Genomic DNA, 19,838 nt, shown 5'->3' on the forward strand with positions numbered 1-19,838 from the left:
AATGTGCCTGGGAACACAGTGGGAGATGGCCCAAATCCTTGGGCCCCTGACACTGACCTGAGAGACCGGGATAGAGTTCTTGGTTCCTGGTTATTGCAAGCATTTGGGGTATGAACCAGTGGCTGAAAGAACTTTCTACCTCTCCCTCCACCACTCTTTCAAATGAAAGATGTTCAGTCCTAGGTAAAGTACTCTATACATCATGGATTGCCAAGGATTAAATGAAATAGTATGTACAGTGCTTTTTAAAAGTACCTGAGTTTTTGTACGAACAGGTATTTCAGGGTATGTGTGAAGGCTGGAGTTTTCTGTAAATGCAATCCTATCCTCAAATGGAGATGATCATGCCAGATCTAGCTATCCATTAAGTTTTCCTGGAATATTAACACTTCTCAGCCCAATGGACACACTGTATTACAAACTAAGATTTAGAAGTCTAATTACAAGATTAAAACTTTTTTTTTTTGAACATTGAGTAGCACCAGCAAATTTTCTTTCATTTCCGTTTATTTAAACACAGTTCTCAAAACATTTGAGTGAAATTGGGTCTCCTTTGGTAAGCAAAGGACCTGAAAATAATATTTAAAAAATGAACAGGCAAAGTCTTCAGTTTATCCACGACACAGGTGTAGTGTTCCCTTCTCTTATCCCGTACTTTGAAGCACCCAGTTTTTTCATATGGTCTAAAAGCTAGAACAAGAGTACATTTGTGGTGGAATGTATTGTTACTTGCTGATAACTAGTTGAAATACCATTATCCCCTTGTAACAGCTTTAAGAAAAAGCCTTTTAAAGGCATACATTGTGTAACTCTTTTCTTATTCCCTGCTATATATAATACAGGTTACATAAAGGCTGACAAATCCACATTTATATAAGCATCAAGCGTTTGCTGTATTCAAAGTTTTAGTTCTAATACTAGCAGTACAGAGTTACAGAGCGTAATTTTTAACACTTACTTGCAGGTATAATAAGTATGGTATGTTTCATGGACTGGAGAAATAACGGGCATTTTTGTCTTTAAATTCACTACTGACAACTTAATCTGAACTTTCTGCTAAGCATTGATATGTTAGAAAGAAAAGTAAAAACCAAACTGTTTATTGTTGCTTTTTGCCATTTGGTAACATTTTACACACAGGCTTCGATCTTCAGAATACCCTGGATTCAGTAGAAAAACCTTTTAAATGAAGTTTTGTACAATAAAAACTTCTCAGCAGTCAAAATTTAGACTGTAAAAAAATACATGCAAAACATACTTCTCTGAAAACACTTAACTTTGAACAAAGCACCAAACTACACAAATGCAGAATGAAAACAGCATTTCAACTCCACCAAAAGTAGTCATCATAAAAGGTGTAAAAGTCACCTAACTTCACTAGGCACTGTTCACTTTTTAAACAGGAGACAATAAAAAATATTGTCCACAAACAACATCCCAGCTCTAGGGCAGATTTCAGAGTGTTCAACTTCATGCTTCAATAGCGACCTGGGAAGAAAATAAACAAACATGCTTCAATGCCAAGGAATCAGAATAGCAAATGTACTTAATGCTGAGAACTGAGACTACCTCACCATTAGCACGTTCCTATGTACCAGCATAGCCCCTCTTTGAAAATGAAGATTCTCGGAACGGTGTTAACAACAGAAATTAAACATTCAAGTGTTAAACAGAAATGGCTGGGTTAAGTAGATCATAACCTGAGAACAACAGTTTTAAATCACCCAAGTATCCCAAAGTTGTCCAAAATTTTCAAGGATTTCTAAAAGGAAAGCTACTGACAGTGAGAGAAAACAGTAAGTCTTAAGGGTTGTTTTTATAAACTTTGAGTCCTAGCAACATTTAGGATGTGTGTTCATAACATATAAATAACCCAAATCAACCCATTATCTGCATAAGGAAGTAACTTGGCTGTATAAAAAAATCCTAAGATAAAAAAACTTACGAGGTGAGTAGGATCGTGATCTGGAACGTGATCTGTATCCTCCACGACTATAGTAAGGAGAAGGTGACCGCCTTCTGTAAAAAAAAAGTCAAGACTGCCTAAGTCTCCATAGATCACACTGACAAGTGACAGTAACACCCTACCAAAATGAAGAGGTCCTCATGAATTTTCAAATATTTCTCATAAGTAGGAGATTTCAAGGTCCTTGTAAGTTGAGAATAAAGCACATTATAATAATGCATCCGTTTCACTATCAGAGATCCAATAATCAATTCTTTACTTGACCAATCAATATGCTTTCCTTTTAAATTCTGTGAAATAATGTTAGAAGAAACTAATTTTCTAACACCTAAAACAAATTTCACTAGTGCTTCAATAAAATGATACCACTGAGTAATTCTGTCTATAAACCATATTATTTCTGCAGATCCACAAACTCCATTATATTGTCATCTGGCTTTACATCCAAGCAATCCAAATTTGTGTGAGGCCACTTATGCCTTAACTATAAAACCATTACTAAGCGTACATCTTTATTCAAAGTTTCTACTGTTGACCAATTATAAATCCTTTCCTGGCATACCTATAAATTTGATCTCTATCTTGAGCAGCTCTCCATCCGCCTCCTCCTCCACCACCACCTCTGGAAGACAGAAAAGAAACACACATTTAGTTTACTGACTTTTAGGACGAATATACAAGTCTTGCTTTAAAATAAAAATATCCACAAAGCAAAACTTGAATATAACTTAAAAAAAAGTTTTATTTATTTGAGAGAGGGGAGATAGAACTCTTCCATCTGCTAGTTCATGCAACAGCCAGAGCTGGGTTGATCTGAAGCCAAGAGCCAGGAACTTCTTGTAGGTCTCCCATGTCGGTGCAGGGGCCCAAGGACTTGGGCCATCTTCCACTGCTTTCCCAGGCAAATTAGCAGGGAGCTGGATTCTAAGTGGTACAGCTGGATCCCTGTGCTACAGGTGGCAGTCCCAAACTTAACTATCTTACAGGTGAAATGATATTAACAAATTCTCATCATTGCAAGTTAACACCTTAAATCCTCTCAAGCGATTTTGCCAGTCTTTATAGGGGCCAGCGCTGTGGGGTAAAGTCATTGCCAGCATCCCATATGGGCAAGGTTTGAGACCTGGCTGCTCCACTTCTGATCCAGCTCTCTGCTATGGCCTCAGAAAGCAGTGGAAGATGGTCTAAGTACTTGATCTTCTGTCACTCATGTAGGAGACCTAGATAATGTTCCTGGTTCCTTGCTTCAGCCTGTCCAAGCTCAGGACATTGCAGCTTTATGAGGAGTGAACCAGTGAACAGAAGATCTCTTACTTTCTTTGCCCATCAAATAAAGAATGACTTAACAGAAAATCTTATTTAAAGTCCAGCTTGTATTTGTTGGTGTAAAATGGAAGTGCTGAATAAAGTTTTTATTAAAGGTTAAAAATTAGGCAAATATATTGCTATCAATTTTGCTCAGACTCAGAAAGCTGATCACTCTGCATTATAACTTACCTATATGACCTGCTATAGTAGTCTCGATCATCATAGCCTCGATCATACCCTCTGTCGTAGTAATCCCGACGGCGTGAACTGCCACTAGGAATAATAAAACGAATTTTTTTTAAAAAAGTTACGTGGTCTTGCCTGTATGTATGGATATAACTTTTGCCATTAAAAACCTGTTCAGATATTCAGCAGCAGCACACCACCACAAACAGCTTGGGTCACTATGGTTTTAGGCATTTAACATAATACTCCTATGTAATGGGCAATTGTTTCAATTAAAGTTTCTTTATTCTCTTCTCCTGGAGAAAAATGGAGATACCAACTAGCAAGACTTTTTGGATTATGTTGACTGTATTTCTGAACAGTACTGGAAAATACTGCCTTTTCCTAATTACAGCATATTTTAAAAACCTTTTGGTTAAGGAGACACAGATCTACTGACTTCCTCTCTACTAATCTAATGTAGCAAGACCACATGTTTCCAAGAGGACAGTCACATACAGAAAACAGTTTTGGGAGTGGGAAGATATTCCAGTATTAATTCATTAATTTTCTGGCAGTAATATACATACTTGGTGAGAGCTGTGACAGTATTCTTAATAGGCCAATACTATTTAGTAACTAAAGTTCTTATTTTTTACTTTAATGATTAACCAACAGGATTAGATGAAATGTCAGACTTTACTGGCACACAAGTGTGTCTGGGGAGGAACTGAACAAATCAAACTGTTAATGACATTTTTATCTTGCAAATAAACTTACTATGTAGGTCTCCCCATGTAAATTCCTGGTGTTGGAGTATGTGGTCTTTTTGTTATAGAAAAATCAACTCTGATTCTACGCCCATCAAGCTCCATTCCATTGGCACGTTCTTTAGCCTTCAAAAGATAAGAAATAATTGTTAGACATCCTGAACAAAGCCACCAATTAACCTATACTTCTAAGTAAGGTTCAATTAGACTTTTCCCTTAAGTGCATCAAGTTATTTTAATGATGGCCAGAATATAAGTTCTACGATTTATATAGTAAGATCTCCTCCATTAAATACATTTGAAAAAGCTGGTTAGAAACAGTTGAAAATTTATTGAAATGCTGAAAATGCCAATTTAACCCAGTACTTTAAGTTTGAAAAAAAAAAAAAAAAAGTTTTTGCTCAATGCAGTTTGATAACACAAATTTTCCATGAACTTTTTTGAAGACTCCTCACATGCAGAGATTACAAAATGTCTTATACCCAAATAATTTCACTTTTCTGTGCTTTTTGATGTATCCCTTGCATTTAAAGTAATTGTTGTACCTATAAATCTGATAGTGTGTCCAGTTCTAAAGCAGTACATAGCTGGCAAATTATATAGCCCATGGACCAAAGCTGGCCAGCCGTCTCTTACTTTATGACTCATAAGCTAAGAATTTTAAATGGCTAGGGCAGGCTGCTCTGGCACAAGACTCTGCTTGGACACTCACATGCCCTTATCAATCAGCCCTGATACAACTTCCTGCTAGTAATGTTGGGAGGCAGCAGATGGTTCACATACTTAGGTTCCCGCTACCCATGTGAAATGTGGATGGAGTTCCTGGCTCCTGGTTTCAGGCTGGCCTAGCTAGCCCTTGTAGTGAACCAGTAGATAAAAGCTCTATCACTCTGAAAACAGATGATGTTTGTGTTTACATCTGTTTCTGGCACTAGTCAGATAAAAAACGTGCTATTTTAAAGGGAATGATCTGTTTTCCTGCACAAAAATCAAACCCAACAATCTGACAGCCTCTACTGTCACCAACCTTGAACAAATCAAACATTTGTCACCGTAGTACTTCGCAAAATGAAGTTGAGTGACACCTTAACAAGACCCCTTCAAAATCTATTTAATCTAGCTTGTATTCCCGCATTTAGTAAACCAAGTTACCCCCTTTAAAACTTAGCTTATGACTTTTAAACAACCACTCTATCTAGAGCTCAATTCTTAATCTCAGCATTGACCAGTAGGCTAATCCATTAAGTACTTCTTAGAGCTTTTCTCTTCCTTACCACTTCCATTGGATATGACTTCAGCCACCTATTATTCTGTACCTAGTCCAAGTTTACATACTAATGCTACTGTGTTCTGAGGCCAGCATTTGTGGCAAAGCAGCTATGTCACTGCCTGCAGTGCAGGCTTCCAATATGGGCACCTATGAGTCCTGGCTGTTCCATTTCTGATCTAGCTTCCTTGCTAATGTACCTGGGAAAGCAGCAGAGGGCTGCCCAAGTGCTTAGGGGCCTCCACCCATGTGGGAGACTCAGAAGCAGCTCCTGCCTTAGGCCTGGTTCAGCCCTGGCAATAGCAGCCATTTGGGGTATGAACCCAGCAGATGGAAGACCTCTTTCTCCCTCCCTCCCACTCTACCTTTCAAATTAAAAAAGTTACTATGCATTCTGCCTCAAGACAAATTAAAATTCAATCATTATCATTTATCTGCAATATACTGAAAACCAGTTCCATTTTCATGTAATTCTATCACTTTCAGTTATCTCTCATTAGAAAAAATAGTTCAATGTAAATACTGAACCGACTGCTCTAGGTCACTTTCCTATCACTCTGTATAGATTCAGAATTTTCCACAATAAAGGTTTAAATAATCTCAAAGTATAATTGACTCTATCCCCAGAAGAGTGTATTTCCTTTAACCCAAATTGTAACCGTCTATCCTATTTTATATTAAAAAAGCAAACACTATCCTTCCTTATCCAAACACTTGGTCATCATAAGTTGGAGTTAACAAAAGGGCCGCTGTTTTACAGAGGTACATGTAAACATTTACTTACTTCCTTAGCATCATCTACATTTTCAAAATAAACAAAGGCAAATCCTCTTGAACGCCTAGACTGCTGGTCATATACAATAGACACATCCGCAATGGGACCATACTTAGAGAAAACTTCTCTTAGATCTCTTTCTGTGGTATACAAGCTCAAACCAAATACTCCAAGACAACAGTTGGGGTCAGGATTTGCCTGGAAACAGAAAAATCAATCTTAATTCTGAAAGCTTATCATAAAACAAAGTTCAGCCTCCCCCACCCCCACCCCAAAGGAACCATAAGCTAGCTAAAAATTTCACGCACAATTAAAGTACTTAACAATTAGACCAAATACCATTTAGGAATTACAAAACATTACAGCAAGCACTGCAAGCATTTTTGAGAATGGGCAGAAAAAGACTACAAAATAATTTCAATCTCAAAATTAACTGGGAGAAATGGGGACTGGTAAAAAGCCAACTTGGCATCTTTTTTTTTTGAGACTGGAGGGCAGTCTGGTTGAGGGATTTACCTAACAATTTTTTCCTAAGAATTATTCAGATATTCACAAAAGGCTTACATATGGCTTATCAGAATAGCATTCTTTGTGAGAAAAATTTTTAGAGTGTTAAAATTAAGATAGACCATCCATACAATGGAATGCTCAGAACTGCCAAAAATATTTAGAACAGCACATACAGTTTGACTGTATTTTCACAGGAACGTAATACAGGAGTCTGCTCTCATCCCTGGGGGATGTGTTTTAAAGACCCCTAGCAGATGCCTGAAACCAGATATAGTTCCAAACTCTGTATAGTCCCTGGGTATCTGTGGGAGATTGGTTCCAGGACACCCCAAGGAATACCAAAATTGTGCAGATGCTCAAGTCCTTTACACAAAGTGGTAGAGTATTTGCACAAAACCTCCACACATTCTCTGTATACAATAAATTACTAAATTACTTATAATGCCCAACACATTTTAAATGCTATGTCAGTAGTTGTTATGATGAAAAAGATGGCATTTGAAATACATCTTGGGGCCGGGCACTTGGCCTAGCAGTTAAGACACCGGTTAAGACGCCCGCGTCCCATGTCGGAGTACCTGGGTTCGATACCCAGCTCCAGCTCCTGACTCCAGCAACTGGGCTCCTACCACCCACGTGGGAGACCTGGAATGCGTTCCCGGCTTCGGCCCTGGCCCAGCCCTGGCCGTTGCAGGACTTTGGGGAGTGTACCAGCGGATGGAGGCTCTGTCTGCCTGTCTCTCAAATAAATAAAATAAATTAAAAAAAAAAGAGACATCTCAAAACACTAAGCCTCAAGATTTCACTCATGCAATCACTGCTATAGCTCCATTATCCAATAAAAATCAGTTCAAGAAAAAAAAAAAAGTAAACTCAAGCAGTCAAAAAATGCTTCCCATCTTACCCGATTCCCAACATGACGCCTGCGAGTAGACATGGGAGAATGACTGTGGCTATGCCGTCTGCGATAATCTCGACTGTAAGACCTGCTGCGGGATCGTCTATGAGAACGGGACCGAGACCGTGACCTTGTATAATGTCTTCGAGAGCTTCTTCTGGATCTAGACCTGCAAGACAAAGGCTATGACTAAGCAAATGACAACAAAAAAAGTCTTCAATTCATTACTGTGGAGTAACATTCCAAAGAACACTATCCAGGCACATGCTAATATGGTTATAAATTCAGTGGGATAAGCTGCTGCTTCTCTTCTTACAAGATAATTTCCTCTCTCTAGTCACTTCCAACTTCACTAGGAGACATTTCAAAACTATACTCTCCAAGCATTTCTAAAAGGGAGATTAAAATGAACACATTTTTTGAAAAATTATGAAGCATACAGCATTTTACTACCTTGATTTCTGCCCATCTTTACCCCTTAGAATACCACGCTGTTTTTCTACCATCCCTTATGCTCACCATTCATTTAACATACTGACAAAGTCACCAGGTAGCTTTCACTAGCAATTAAAACAAAAACAATGAGTGGCTTTTAACTAGAGAAATCAAATAAAGTTGTCATCCAAACCAGGACATGTTTGAGAAATGGGGTATCATTAATTATGCATGAACTAAGGCTGTCTCAGGCAAACCAGGATGTATAGCCTTCTCTTAATGAACATTAAAAAAAAAAAGTGCACTGTAGTAAGGCATTGTTTTATACACACATGTACAGAATACACTAGACTACACCTGTTTATCAAGAATTGCAGTTACTGAAAACTAATGTTCTAGGGTTTATCTGCCATACTAAAAAGTTTTACAATCATGAATCCTCACAACTTTGAAGAACTGGCACTAAAAAGAAGCTAAGGTAGAAGTTTTTAAGTGATCTGCCCAAGCCAGCAAAAACACGCATAAGATTTGAACACTGACTCCAAAAGCCCAAGCTCTTAACCACTTAGCCTTCCTTCTGTCTCTTACAACTTAGGTTCATATCTAGTACCAATATTAAACAGGCCAACAAATAATCTACCCTCTCTATCTTCCTGGTTTACAAAGCACACACCAATTTCAGATCTAAGAGTAACAAGAAAATCTCAAGACAGTCTTTCTTACCTAGATTCAGATCTGGACCTGGACTTTGATCTGGAACGCCTGGAATCTTCCTTGGAGCGAGACCTTGCAGGGGTATGCCTTGCAGATTTCCCCGATCCGTGAGCACTTCCACTTCTGGAAGCAGAACGGGATTCCTACACGTAGATGTCAAAAGTTTAATTTGTGTACTTTCTGGGCAACTTTAAAAACAAATAAGCTGCTGTGAGATAAATGGTGAGGGAGAGCAATACCCTTCCAAGATAAGAAAACATAGGTAAGGGCAGGAACTGAGTATACCTGGTATAATAGTTTCACTGCTCCATCTGACAAATCAATTAACTTGACCTTTCTTCCACCTTATGGGAGCAGGGATTAAGAGTTATTTGACCCTACTCCCTTCAGAAAGGGGTGCCAAAGTCAAGCATTAAGGTAACTGTCCAAGGATTGTTTGGGAAAGTTATTCCATAAAGAGTAGGTTGAGAAAGAATCTCAGTAACTATGACACCTATGCTTTTTAAAACTATTTCAATGTAGTTGCAATCAATAAAACAAAACCCTGAACATTTAATAAAACTTACTTTAAAATGTTCCATTTTTTAAAGTTAATGCTTCCAAGTTCTATTTATTTTTCAATGAAAAGAGAGACAAAGACAACTTCATTAAGTCCTAAAGATAGAAACCTAATGGAAAGGACCAACGACCCTATTTCATCTAATAATGGTGGGAGGCTGCTCAAACTCAAAACCACCAGATGAAGCTACAGAAAAAGGTAGTGAAATGTAGAGTTAAGAGAGAGGGCATCATGAGATTTGCTTTCTCAGCTAAACAGAGATGATCAAGGGTAAACTTACAGGGAACTGGAGATAAGTAAACTTAAGAATGTTATGTAAGGGATATTAAAACCTGGACAGATTTAATTAAGAACTCCTCACCCAAGGCCCAGAAGAGAAACAGCTCAGAACTGTGAGCAAAAACCAAAGTCTAAGTATCATTTACTCAACTTTCCCAACCCCCCCCCCAAAAAAACCACACACACACACAAACCAAAAACAAACACACACACACACACAATCACTAAGGAAAATAGGAAAGGCCACTAAGGAAAATAGGAAAGGCCAACAAAACAGAGCAACTAGTCCATCAATGAACCCAGATCATTTGTTCAGTTAATCAACAGGAAAGTTTATATACAGTAAACAGAATCAGAAAAAAGCTCTGGTGGTGTAGGCAACAAACAAAAGTGGATGCTTGAAGAGAGGGGGACAGAACACACCCAGAAATCAAGTGGGACAGCCTTTATGGAACTCAGGCAAAATTAATCAGTCTAGTAAGTCTTTTTACCAAGGACAGCATACTCAAAAGCAAGCAGTATTGTAGAAGTCACTATAGTGTTAAGAATATCAAATAGAAACTTCCAGACAAAAAGTTACTCTGTCTGGTCAGAATGGTATTGCCATTTTTAAAAGGATAGATTATTTCTGAGTTACAGTCCTGAACATTTAAGAATACAGACCCATGGTTAACAGCATAATGGAAAAAATTTCACAAAATTCTTACGATGTGCAGAGGAAAAACTTACACACGAGACTAATACAGTCAGTTGAATTCAGGTGTCCAGGCCTCAACTCTAGACATAGTCAAACAGACTTAAAACATGGTATAAAGTTTTCCCTCAAACCCCCACACCCTCAAGTAACTATAAAGACATTGAAAGAAATAGATGATATTCTTTATTAATGAGAACAGCTGCCTTATGCACCAAGAAATGGCTACAAGATATAGTGCTGCTCAGAGAATCCAACTACTAATCCCTTTAATTTCTCCACCTAATGTTCTGAACACCAAGACATTCAGAAACAATTCATTTCCCTTCTCTCTCCTTGAACTAAGGAGGCAGTCTCAAAAATAGGGGTTTCTACCATGGTCACCACAGGCAAAAGGCAATCTAACAGAAATAGGGAATCCAAAAGTTATCAAGTAACTATGCCAATGCTAGGAAGATTTCTTCAAGAATGTTTTTTAACCTTTAATGGAAACCAAAACAAATAATCTGCCCAAGAAGAGAGATCAGTACCTCAACAGTTCAAAAGAAAAGGTAAATTGTAGTTATCAGAAATTAAGCAATCTGCGTATCAAGAAAGATTCTTTGCTTCACAGAAAAGCCTTATTTTTAGATGCTTTAACCAGTCTGTCCACTAACAGTAAGAAAATATTTCTAGCCTAGGTATGGCTGTAATGAGGTTTCCTCATGAAGTCTTAGCAGATCAGGGGGGTCAAAGATACAATGCTTATGAAATTACAAGCATTTTCTTTCGCAGTCTCCAAAACTGCGGTGCTATGCAGACACATTTAGATCATTTCTCAGACCAGAAATAAGAGAAACACAAGAGTGCAAAAACTTCTTTCTACACTGACAGCTGGGCTAACACTTAACCACGGTCTTAAAACCCTCTTTCTTGTCATAGGTAGTTTCTTAAAGTTAATGCCATCTACAGCTATGCTGGTCATTACAGTTCATTAGGATAACACATGCAAGGGAATTTAGGTCTAGAAGAAATGATTTCTAAAATTACCAGCCATATCTAAAGTGTAATGCTAAACTTTAACACAGGCGAATCTATAAAATAATCAGTTGGGAAAGTCCCTATCCAAAAAGGTACTTCAAATTCCACATTCAGGGCTGACAAAATTATAGCTGTTAAAACATTAAAACCCTGTCAAAACTAAAACCCAATCCGATTCTGGATATCAGTGTTTGAAGGTAAGGCCATCTTTAAAACCAAAGTTTCTAAAATAATGTCCAGCGAATCAAGCTATCGACTAATCTCACTCATATGCTCACATACAACCTACAAAGGTAAAAATACCCAACAGCCTTCCAACAAAACCTCAATCCCCACCTCTCTATTCCTGGAGGCTATTTAAGAAAAACTTATTTGAAAGAGATGACTGAAGCTGTAATACACCACTCAATTCATATTCAACTAGCACAAGAATTTCATCAAAAATATATTAAGAAAAAATTCTGTAGACTTCAAAACTGTGCACCAAAATATACTTTCCTCAACAAACTTTTTAAACTACTTGTATATTATTTTAAAAACTGGACACAGAACATCCATTTAGAACACTGGTTCATAAGTTTATAGCATTTGAAAATTTAGAGCCCAAACCATAGAGTATTATAGTATGTAGGTCTGGTCTGCAGTTAGGCATCTAAATTTCTTTAAAGCAAAGTACTATGCTAAGTCTCAAAATTAAATTAAGAGGTTGTGCTTTTTGCCTATCTGAAATTTTTCCCCTTGACAAACACATCTTCCTGCAACCTTGCTTCTATCATCTTTCCAGCCCCCTCCCCTGCCCCAGCATGAATGCAGTCCTCCCTTCACTGCCTGCACCTATCTTCCCTTAACTTCCCCAACAGCATTAGGATGAGACCTCCTAAGACCCAAAGATGCTTTGGCCAAGGGGAAAAACAAAAATAAATTGTTGACATGTCCACTAGTATCAATGTATTTTCACTTTAAAGGTATCCAACCCAGACCACAATCTGATCCCAAAATACTTTATTTCTTGACCCTTTTTTCTTCTTGTGGACCCCAAGAACTTTTTTTAACTCTCACCATCCACTTCACATCACTTTTACCTGAGATATGTTTTGAGTAACTTCTGAATGCAAATTAATCAAAGATTTACTGGTTATCAATAGCAAGATATTTTACAACCCAACAACTAGGGCAAAGCAAATAAGAAAACCTGTTTCCTATAAATGGGATTTTTCTTCTGCTTGCAAGACACAGAAATACAAAAAGCAAAGTTTCGATAGGCCCTAAAGCACCAGAAAATGAATTCATATAGATGGCACTTAAAATAATTTCTCCAATAACTTTAAGATTCCCAGCACACTGTAAGACTCCTTATACTTGTCTTCATTTCAGAAGTAGTACTCTTAGAATTCTCAACTAGGTAGAAAACAACTGTTACTACTGGGTGTTACTTTGATATATGTACTTATCCCAGCTAACATTACAACAGCTGATTCTTCTTTCAACTACAACAAAAGAAAATAAAATTATGAGCTGACTTATATAGTAAACAGTAGAGGGTGGGGGAACAACAGAAAAGGTACTTTATAATTTGTACCGCTAACGTTAACAGCTGAACTGTTGAAAGCAAAAAAGGGAATAAAGCACTTGTTATTACTATATATCCTGAATTAGCTGTCTTATTAAGTGTATGACACCCCTCTAAGAAAAGCTATTGTACTAAAGCAATAACCCTTGTCAAAGTGTTTAAACTGAAACAATGTTAAGACTCATCCTTGTGTATTTATTTGGTACATATGTATAGTAATATTAAAGCTTAAATGGTCATAGTTTCCCCCTAATGCCACATGGAAAAAAACTGCTGTCACACCAAAAGGACTACTACCTTGTCAGTGCTCTGCTTGAATTTTGGACCAATTACCATCCTGGTGACACTCTGCTGAAAGTCATAACAGAAAACATTCTATACACTATTCAGCACTCAAGGAGAAGGGTCAGAGCACTTTGAGAGTCTGGGGCAGGGACAGGTGGCACAGATCACTCCAACTCTATGCACTCATTCCCCAGGACCAACAGAGCTAAAGAGGGACAACATGAAGCCAAATTGTTACCCATGCTAGAGAGCTCACTGCTGCCTGCCATTTAACTACAAAGCGTTATTTTAAAATTGCATTTCAATCATTTGACTAAGCAGTTAAAATTAGAATTACCTAATTTAAACGTTTCCCTTGGAAGGCACTTCTTTACCCTGTATATATTTTCTTCTATTAAACAAATAATGCATGCATGTTTAGCAAAATATACAGGGACACATAAACAGACTAGTAATTACTTAGCGTAGTGCTTTCTGATTCCAGATTACTTCTTATCTTAACTTCATTTTTATTTCTTTTCTTCATTCTTCCGTTTCAAATTCTGACTTCTTTCATCTTCCCCACTTCACACAAATTGCTCAATATTCTACAAGTGGGACTTCTGGTCTGATAATTAGCATGCATTCTTTCTTTTATTTTTTCAAATTTCAGCTTCACTTATTCCTGAGCTTCAAATACTCATTTATAAAACTTGTCAAATGACGACTTCCGCATTTTCCTTCTTCAACATTAACCTTAATAGAAAAAGAACAGGATGAAGAATATTTTAAAACTCCAGGATAAAATCCAGTGCCAAAACTGAAACTAGAAAAAAAAAAATCTTTTTTTTTTGGATTAAAAAAAACTAGAATATGCAGCTCAAAAAACTGAAACTACCGTTTTTCTTTGGTTCTAGAATGTATATGGTAATCTCATTTGTCTACTCCAAATAGATTTACCATGCTTAAGCTGAACGTGAAGTGCGCTACTGAACATTTACTGTTCATTTAACATTTTAAGAACTAGAATTACATTTCACACTTCTTAACTTATTGTATTCAATACAAAATGTTAAGTGTCAAAAGCACATCTCTAGTAAAAAAAAGTGACACATCAATACAAAAGTGCAAGAAAGGAAAGCACGGACAATTCATTTGCACAATGACAAAGGCTCAGGGTTAAAGAGGCTTACAATATTGTGACTTGTCTAGATAGGATAAAGAAAACATTTATTGTCACACATTTTTGCACTGCATATTTAGAAGAGTTCTGTAAAAGACAAGGTAGGGGAACCTGACAATTTGGAATTGTTGCGTTCAACCCACCCCTGGGAAAGGTGCTGAAGTGAGATTAGTATGCCTGGTCCAGTTACTAAATTTAGAATTAATATAAAAAGACAATCAGGTCAACCAGCTACTATATGCCAGAAGCTACGAAGGAAATCAAAACAAGCTTGAATCCAACAGTGATATGTTCAAGAATTTTGTTGTAAAATTTTCCCCTCAATGAACAAAATATTAAAGTCTTCTGGATATCTGAAAGAAAATTCTATTTAAAAGGTGGCAATATTAGGAGAAAATTACGGCTCACCTCCTCAAATAATTTAAGCCTTAATTTCATAAATCAGTGAAGTATAACAGAGTCTTGTACAATCTAAGCAAATACTGCCTTAAAAGCATCTAGTTTTCCTTATCCTGCATCTCACTCTACTATCATTTCCTAGTTTTATTTTCCTTCTGAAAAACATTAAAGTTTTCTTAAAAGACAACTATAGTTGTTGCAGGTATTGTTAAAAGCCTAATTTCCAGGTTAGTTTTAAAATAAAATAGTTTATTTACTCTGGAAAATAGTTTAAATAGCTTTTTATTTAAGGGAGTCCTAGCAATTGGCTTTTAATGTCCATCACTAAAATGTAATGGGAAACGTTTTCTGGCAACACAAATGTAATCGTGGAATCAGAATGCCCAAGCAGGTTTCCTTAGGGCTTCCTAATGGCAAAGATAACAGGGCTTAGATGCAAAAGATACTGGAAAATAAAGACCAAAGCCCTAGTTGTCACAACTGCTTTCAAAACTGACGCCTTCCTGCTGTTATTTTATTACCCATTCTGTAATCATCTTTTTATATTCTAAGAACAAACCCATTACTAGATAACATAAATATTAGGCTTTATTTCAACTCAGCTGCTAAATTCAAGTGGCCACTTCATAAAACCAGAAGACCAACTAGTGGGCTAATGTCATACACATATTGTTAAGAGATCCTACTTATGAGATAAACAACTTGTCCCATCAATACAAATTTTGTTAAAAAATGTTTCTAGGGGCTACAATTGAAACAAGCTTAAAACATTAAACACCCAAAAACTCATGAGGTTGATTAACAAGGTAATTTTTTGGGGGGGTTGAGGGCCACAAGGCCAAAGAAAAACACATCTTGCCATGGAATGGTCAAAGCTGATTATCAGTAAATTATGTATTTTTTCTGCAACCAGTCTACCAGAAGGTTGGAAGGACAGAAAAATTCTCAGACAAGTCTCTGGAGAGAAACAAAACTGCCGGAATCAACTTAAGTCTCAAATTCCCTCAGTACTCTCCAGTAAAAACAAGTATGCTTTCTCTTTCTCAGATTACCTTTTAATCTGAGATTTAAGCACAAAAATTAATGCAAAGAGGGCCTTATCCAAACTGCCATGTGACAATCTATGACAAAACCAACACCTGAAAATAACATCTATAACCCAATTCAAAGCAAAGATCTTTGGAATCTGAAGACTGTAAGCTGCTATAGTAACTTTTTGACTTGTGACTTTACAACACCAAGACAATACCTAATTCCATGTGACTCACACTTCAAAATACTAATCTGGGTAAAAAAAAACACTTAATATTCCTAAACAATCATAATAACTTGCAAAAATACAAGTATGTATAAATACAAAACCATGCTGAAGCTCATATATAAAATTGTAGTGGTCCCTGCCTTGGGCACAGTGTGAACTATGGAAGCATTGTTTATCGGAATTGGGGCGAAAGGCTATAAAAGGTGAATTCCATCAACACTTCATCTGAATTCCTCTTCAATCTTTCAATAAAATTGGTAGTACTTACCTTGTAAAATCACTTGCAATCTCAGCTGGAAAATGTCACCTTCTAGTTCCAGATAATATCCACACATTAAAGCATTATTTAAAAACCAAGGAAAAAAAATATTTCAATCTGGTTTCAAGAGACTCATACCTATCTAGACTCCTGGTGAAAAACAATGCAAAAACTAAACTATTTACTCCTCCCTCCCTCCCCTTGTTGACATGAATTCATCCTTTAAGGAATTTGGTGCGATGCCTACAATTCTTCAGAAAGAAACAGATTGAGAGGTTTCAGTTTCGAAAATTAGAATTTATAAAGTTAGAGCTAAAAATAAGACTACAAAAAGACATCCCAAGATTAAGCAGAAGAAGAAGAAAAAACTGCAGAATCTGAAAGGCAGTTTGATGGGATGGTATATCCAGACACTGTTCATTTCTGTGAAGAGTAAGAATAAAGATAATGTGCCTATGTTGCAAAACAGCCAATATTCTATCAGACTATTTGCTGGGTCAAAACATACTTGCTTAAAACTATCGTAATTCTTGATAGCTTGACAAATTTAAAATGTCTGTTCCATAGTTTCTGAATTCTTTTTGTAAACACCCATTTGCAGAAACCAATTACAATCACAAAGGTGGGGGGGAGAACATTGAGTGCAACACCAGATAACAGAAACTTCACAGGCTCTATACATTGTGTCCACCAAGGTTACCCCCAAACTCACTACCAGCTCATGTTCTTACACTCCTGTGATGTGATGTAATTACTTAGTGCCCTTCCCCCCACACTCCCCCGGAGAAAAGGTGCCAGTCAATTCCTTTACAAAATAGTTTAGGGAAACAAAGAGATTTTAAACCTGGAGATAAGATTTCACCTTTGCCTGTGGTTTGGTCAGTCACGGAAGTCAACTTTGAGATGAGGGGAGTAACACTACACAAACGGGAGAATGAGGGGTACACTGAACCACAGTTATCACTGTTTCCATTCAATATACTTCTTCTGCATTAGGTGACCAAACAGAGGATAATTTATTCCACACGCTGATTCTGTTCAGGAAAGTTAACAACTTAGTCTGAAGGTAGGCGGGGACTGGAGATGGTGTGGGAGTGTCTGAATCACAAGACAGGTAAGAGGGCGAGATTTCCGGAGCTTGAAGATTTGTACTAGTTACTCAAATTAACTGCAACAGTCCAGAATGTTTGAGTCTAGAGAGCTTAGAAAACCTATTTATGCCAGGCATGTCCAAGATTATTACTTTGAACATATTTTTTTCACTGCTTTCATGCCCATCATACTTAACTGTTTCACCTTGCAATACTTTGTTTCCTTGAGCTTTATGGTTTTGCCAAACATTCTTTGGAAGTCCAGACATGTTTGTTTTAGGGGTGTTCCAATTGGCCAGCCAACACACAAACACCAAACTAAACAATGGGGAAGTATTATACAACTTAGAAAAGTCTGACAAGGAAAAAGAAATTATTTTTGACACTCAACTTTTACTTTCCTTCCCCGATTTAGAGGACACTTTATTCAGGTATGCGATTAACACTGGAATCTTATCTTTTACTAGTAGAAAATTATGTAGGACCAATTTAAAAATTTCAGACCAGTGACTTTTCTTTTTCAGGTGTTATCTCCAACTTGAAGTATTTCCCCCATCCGGATGTAAAATATCCTACATTCTTTGGGCAAACTTCCAGCTATGTAACCTCTCACTGTTTTCAGAGCTACTCAGAAACCATTTTGTATTTCACAAGCAGTTATAAAGGTACCCAGTAACTGTTGTCTAATAACGAAGACTTTAGAATCACTTGCCTTCCAACCCAAACATCAATGACTAGCATTAACAGTCTAACTTATTGGCAGCCACCAGAACTCACAACTTTTAACAACTCCTAAATACATCCCACGCTTTCTTACCCTAGGAAAAGCAAGAGCCGAAGAAAATCCCACACCTCTGATGCCACCAAAGTCAATCTCTTACGGAAAAAAACAATCTAAACTCCCAATAATCATCTAAGCACGTTCAAGACCGCTTTGGTTGCCAAGTTCAATAAGGTGCCAAGAGCTAAGAAAATGCTACTTCTTTCGAAAACAGCCTTTCTGAGGAACCACCTACATCGTTTGCGAAGACCGAGAATATCTGACAAATTTTCCATCTTAAGGTGCCTCTACAAGGGGGAAGCTAAACAGGCAACAAATTGTCGCGCGTACACGCAACCACCGAGTCCTGTAACACCCTCAAAAATCCTTTTCTGGCGTACCCCTTTAACCAATCCTCCCTCTCCTCCAGCCTCACACACGGAGCCCCCTCCGCCCCGTCGTTACCCCTCGCCATTTCACCAACTCCCAGCTAGCTGCGAAAACAACCCCCCGGGACAGAACTGGGCCCTACGCGCACGGCGCGCCTCGGCCTCAAAACAAAGGAAATGACGGCGCCATAGCTCGTTGCCCGCCAATTTCCCCTTCACAATCCCGTGGAAAACTCGGCTCCAGAAAAACGCCCTAGCGACCTTGGGATCTACTATAACGGGACACTGGTCATGCGTTTTACCTTTAAAAAAAAAAAAACAAACCCTTTTGTATCCGAAAAAGCACTCCGATTAGGCCAGAAACAAAGCCCGCGCGCAGTCCCCTCCAGCTAACGGGCTCAGAACTAGGGTCTAGCTCAGGCCAGTCCCCATCTTTCAGGAGGCCCCGAAACCTGCCCCCGCACGTACCGACGCCGAGCCCACCTCCCCTTCTGAACACCGGGCGAGAGCCACCCCGACCCCAAGAGCGCCGTCCTCCCTGCACCGCACCACGCGGCTCCGAGGCGCGGCCCCGTCCGCGTGGACGCGCGGCCGCTCCGCCATTTTGTGCCGCTGGCAGCGCGCCCGGCCCGCCAGCCCAAGATGGCTGCGGCGAGGCTTCGCAGGCGAGCAACGGCGAAATCCGAGGCCGCACCCCTCCCCCAACACCGCGGGGACGCAGCCGCCATTTTTAATTACCCCCTCCCCATAACGGAAAAACGGCTGTCTCGGGGGCGAAGACGCACAGCCGCGCCGCGGGCCTGCCTCACGCCTCACGCCTCACGCCACCATCCACCAGCGCTCTGAACAACCCCGTCTCCGTTCCCTCCCGGCTTCAGACTTCGGAGCCTCCAACGCCCCCGCCTCCCGGCCTGAGGCCGATGGGCCTAGAAAAAGACTCAAAAGAGGCTGGGACCACACGGCCACCCCCTACACCACCTCAACATACCCGCTCGCCGTAGTTCTGCTCGCCGCTGTCGCTCATGACTCCTGGCTGCTGTCGCTGCTCGCCGTGCTTCAACCGAAGCTGTCAACCTCTTGCGCCTTCTTTAAGAGGTTCCGCCGCAGCCTCGCACGACGCTGGTGTCCGAGCCGCCCAGAGCCGAAGCGCTCCGCACCGCCTCCGCACGGGCTCTAACTCTACCGGACGTGACGCGGCCCTCCTTAGCTCGGCTCCGCCCCCTCCCAGAACGCGCGCTTTCTTGGCCCCGCCCCCTCCCTCTGCCTTCTGTGTCTTCTCTGTCCCGCGGCGGCGCGGCCCGA

At 39.0% G+C, this 19,838-nt stretch overlaps 2 protein-coding genes across 16 annotated transcripts in view; one reads left to right on the forward strand and one right to left on the reverse strand.

Moving 5' to 3' along the window:
- Positions 1-489: 489 nt before the first annotated feature.
- Positions 490-19,771, reverse strand: TRA2B (transformer 2 beta homolog). Of its 15 annotated transcripts, XM_070072448.1 has the most exons (12): positions 19,005-19,153; positions 16,306-16,347; positions 13,675-13,950; positions 8,818-8,951; positions 7,666-7,828; positions 7,340-7,495; positions 6,261-6,449; positions 4,220-4,335; positions 3,464-3,547; positions 2,529-2,588; positions 1,946-2,019; positions 490-1,488 (listed from the first exon to the last, which is right to left on the reverse strand). In XM_070072448.1, exons 5-12 carry the CDS (start codon positions 7,696-7,698, stop codon positions 1,478-1,480), a joined length of 723 nt encoding a protein of 240 aa, XP_069928549.1. In that variant the 5' UTR covers positions 7,699-7,828; positions 8,818-8,951; positions 13,675-13,950; positions 16,306-16,347; positions 19,005-19,153; the 3' UTR covers positions 490-1,477. The 15 variants fall into 15 exon arrangements, with proteins under 15 accessions (XP_069928549.1, XP_051674789.1, XP_069928546.1 ...); XM_051818829.2 differs by lacking the exons at positions 16,306-16,347; positions 19,005-19,153 and adding an exon at positions 19,525-19,734; XM_070072445.1 differs by lacking the exons at positions 16,306-16,347; positions 19,005-19,153 and adding an exon at positions 19,525-19,734 and having other exon boundaries at positions 7,340-7,501.
- The window catches only part of LOC100353287 (nmrA-like family domain-containing protein 1), a 72,554-nt gene continuing 72,274 nt past the window's right edge, over positions 19,559-19,838 (forward strand). Inside the window, exon 1 of the mRNA XM_051818435.2 lies at positions 19,559-19,747. Coding sequence (XP_051674395.2) covers positions 19,559-19,747 — 189 coding nt within the window. The remainder of the gene's footprint in view (positions 19,748-19,838) is intronic.

The sequence above is a fragment of the Oryctolagus cuniculus genome, chromosome 4 (genome assembly GCF_964237555.1).
Source record: "Oryctolagus cuniculus chromosome 4, mOryCun1.1, whole genome shotgun sequence".
Taxonomy (NCBI): domain Eukaryota; kingdom Metazoa; phylum Chordata; class Mammalia; order Lagomorpha; family Leporidae; genus Oryctolagus; species Oryctolagus cuniculus.

What these genes read in the sequence shown, in the direction of transcription:
- TRA2B (XM_070072444.1), bottom strand. Translation starts at nt 19,560, where the DNA reads ATGAGCGACAGCGGCGAGCAGAACTACGGCGAGCGG. An exon ending in AGCAGAACTACGGCGAGCGG is followed by an intron (nt 8,952 to 19,524) that starts GTATGTTGAGGT and finishes ATCTACGTGTAG; the next exon opens with GAATCCCGTTCTGCTTCCAG. An exon ending in GGCGTCATGTTGGGAATCGG is followed by an intron (nt 7,502 to 7,665) that starts GTAAGATGGGAA and finishes TATTTATTTGAG; the next exon opens with AGACAGGCAGACAGAGCCTC.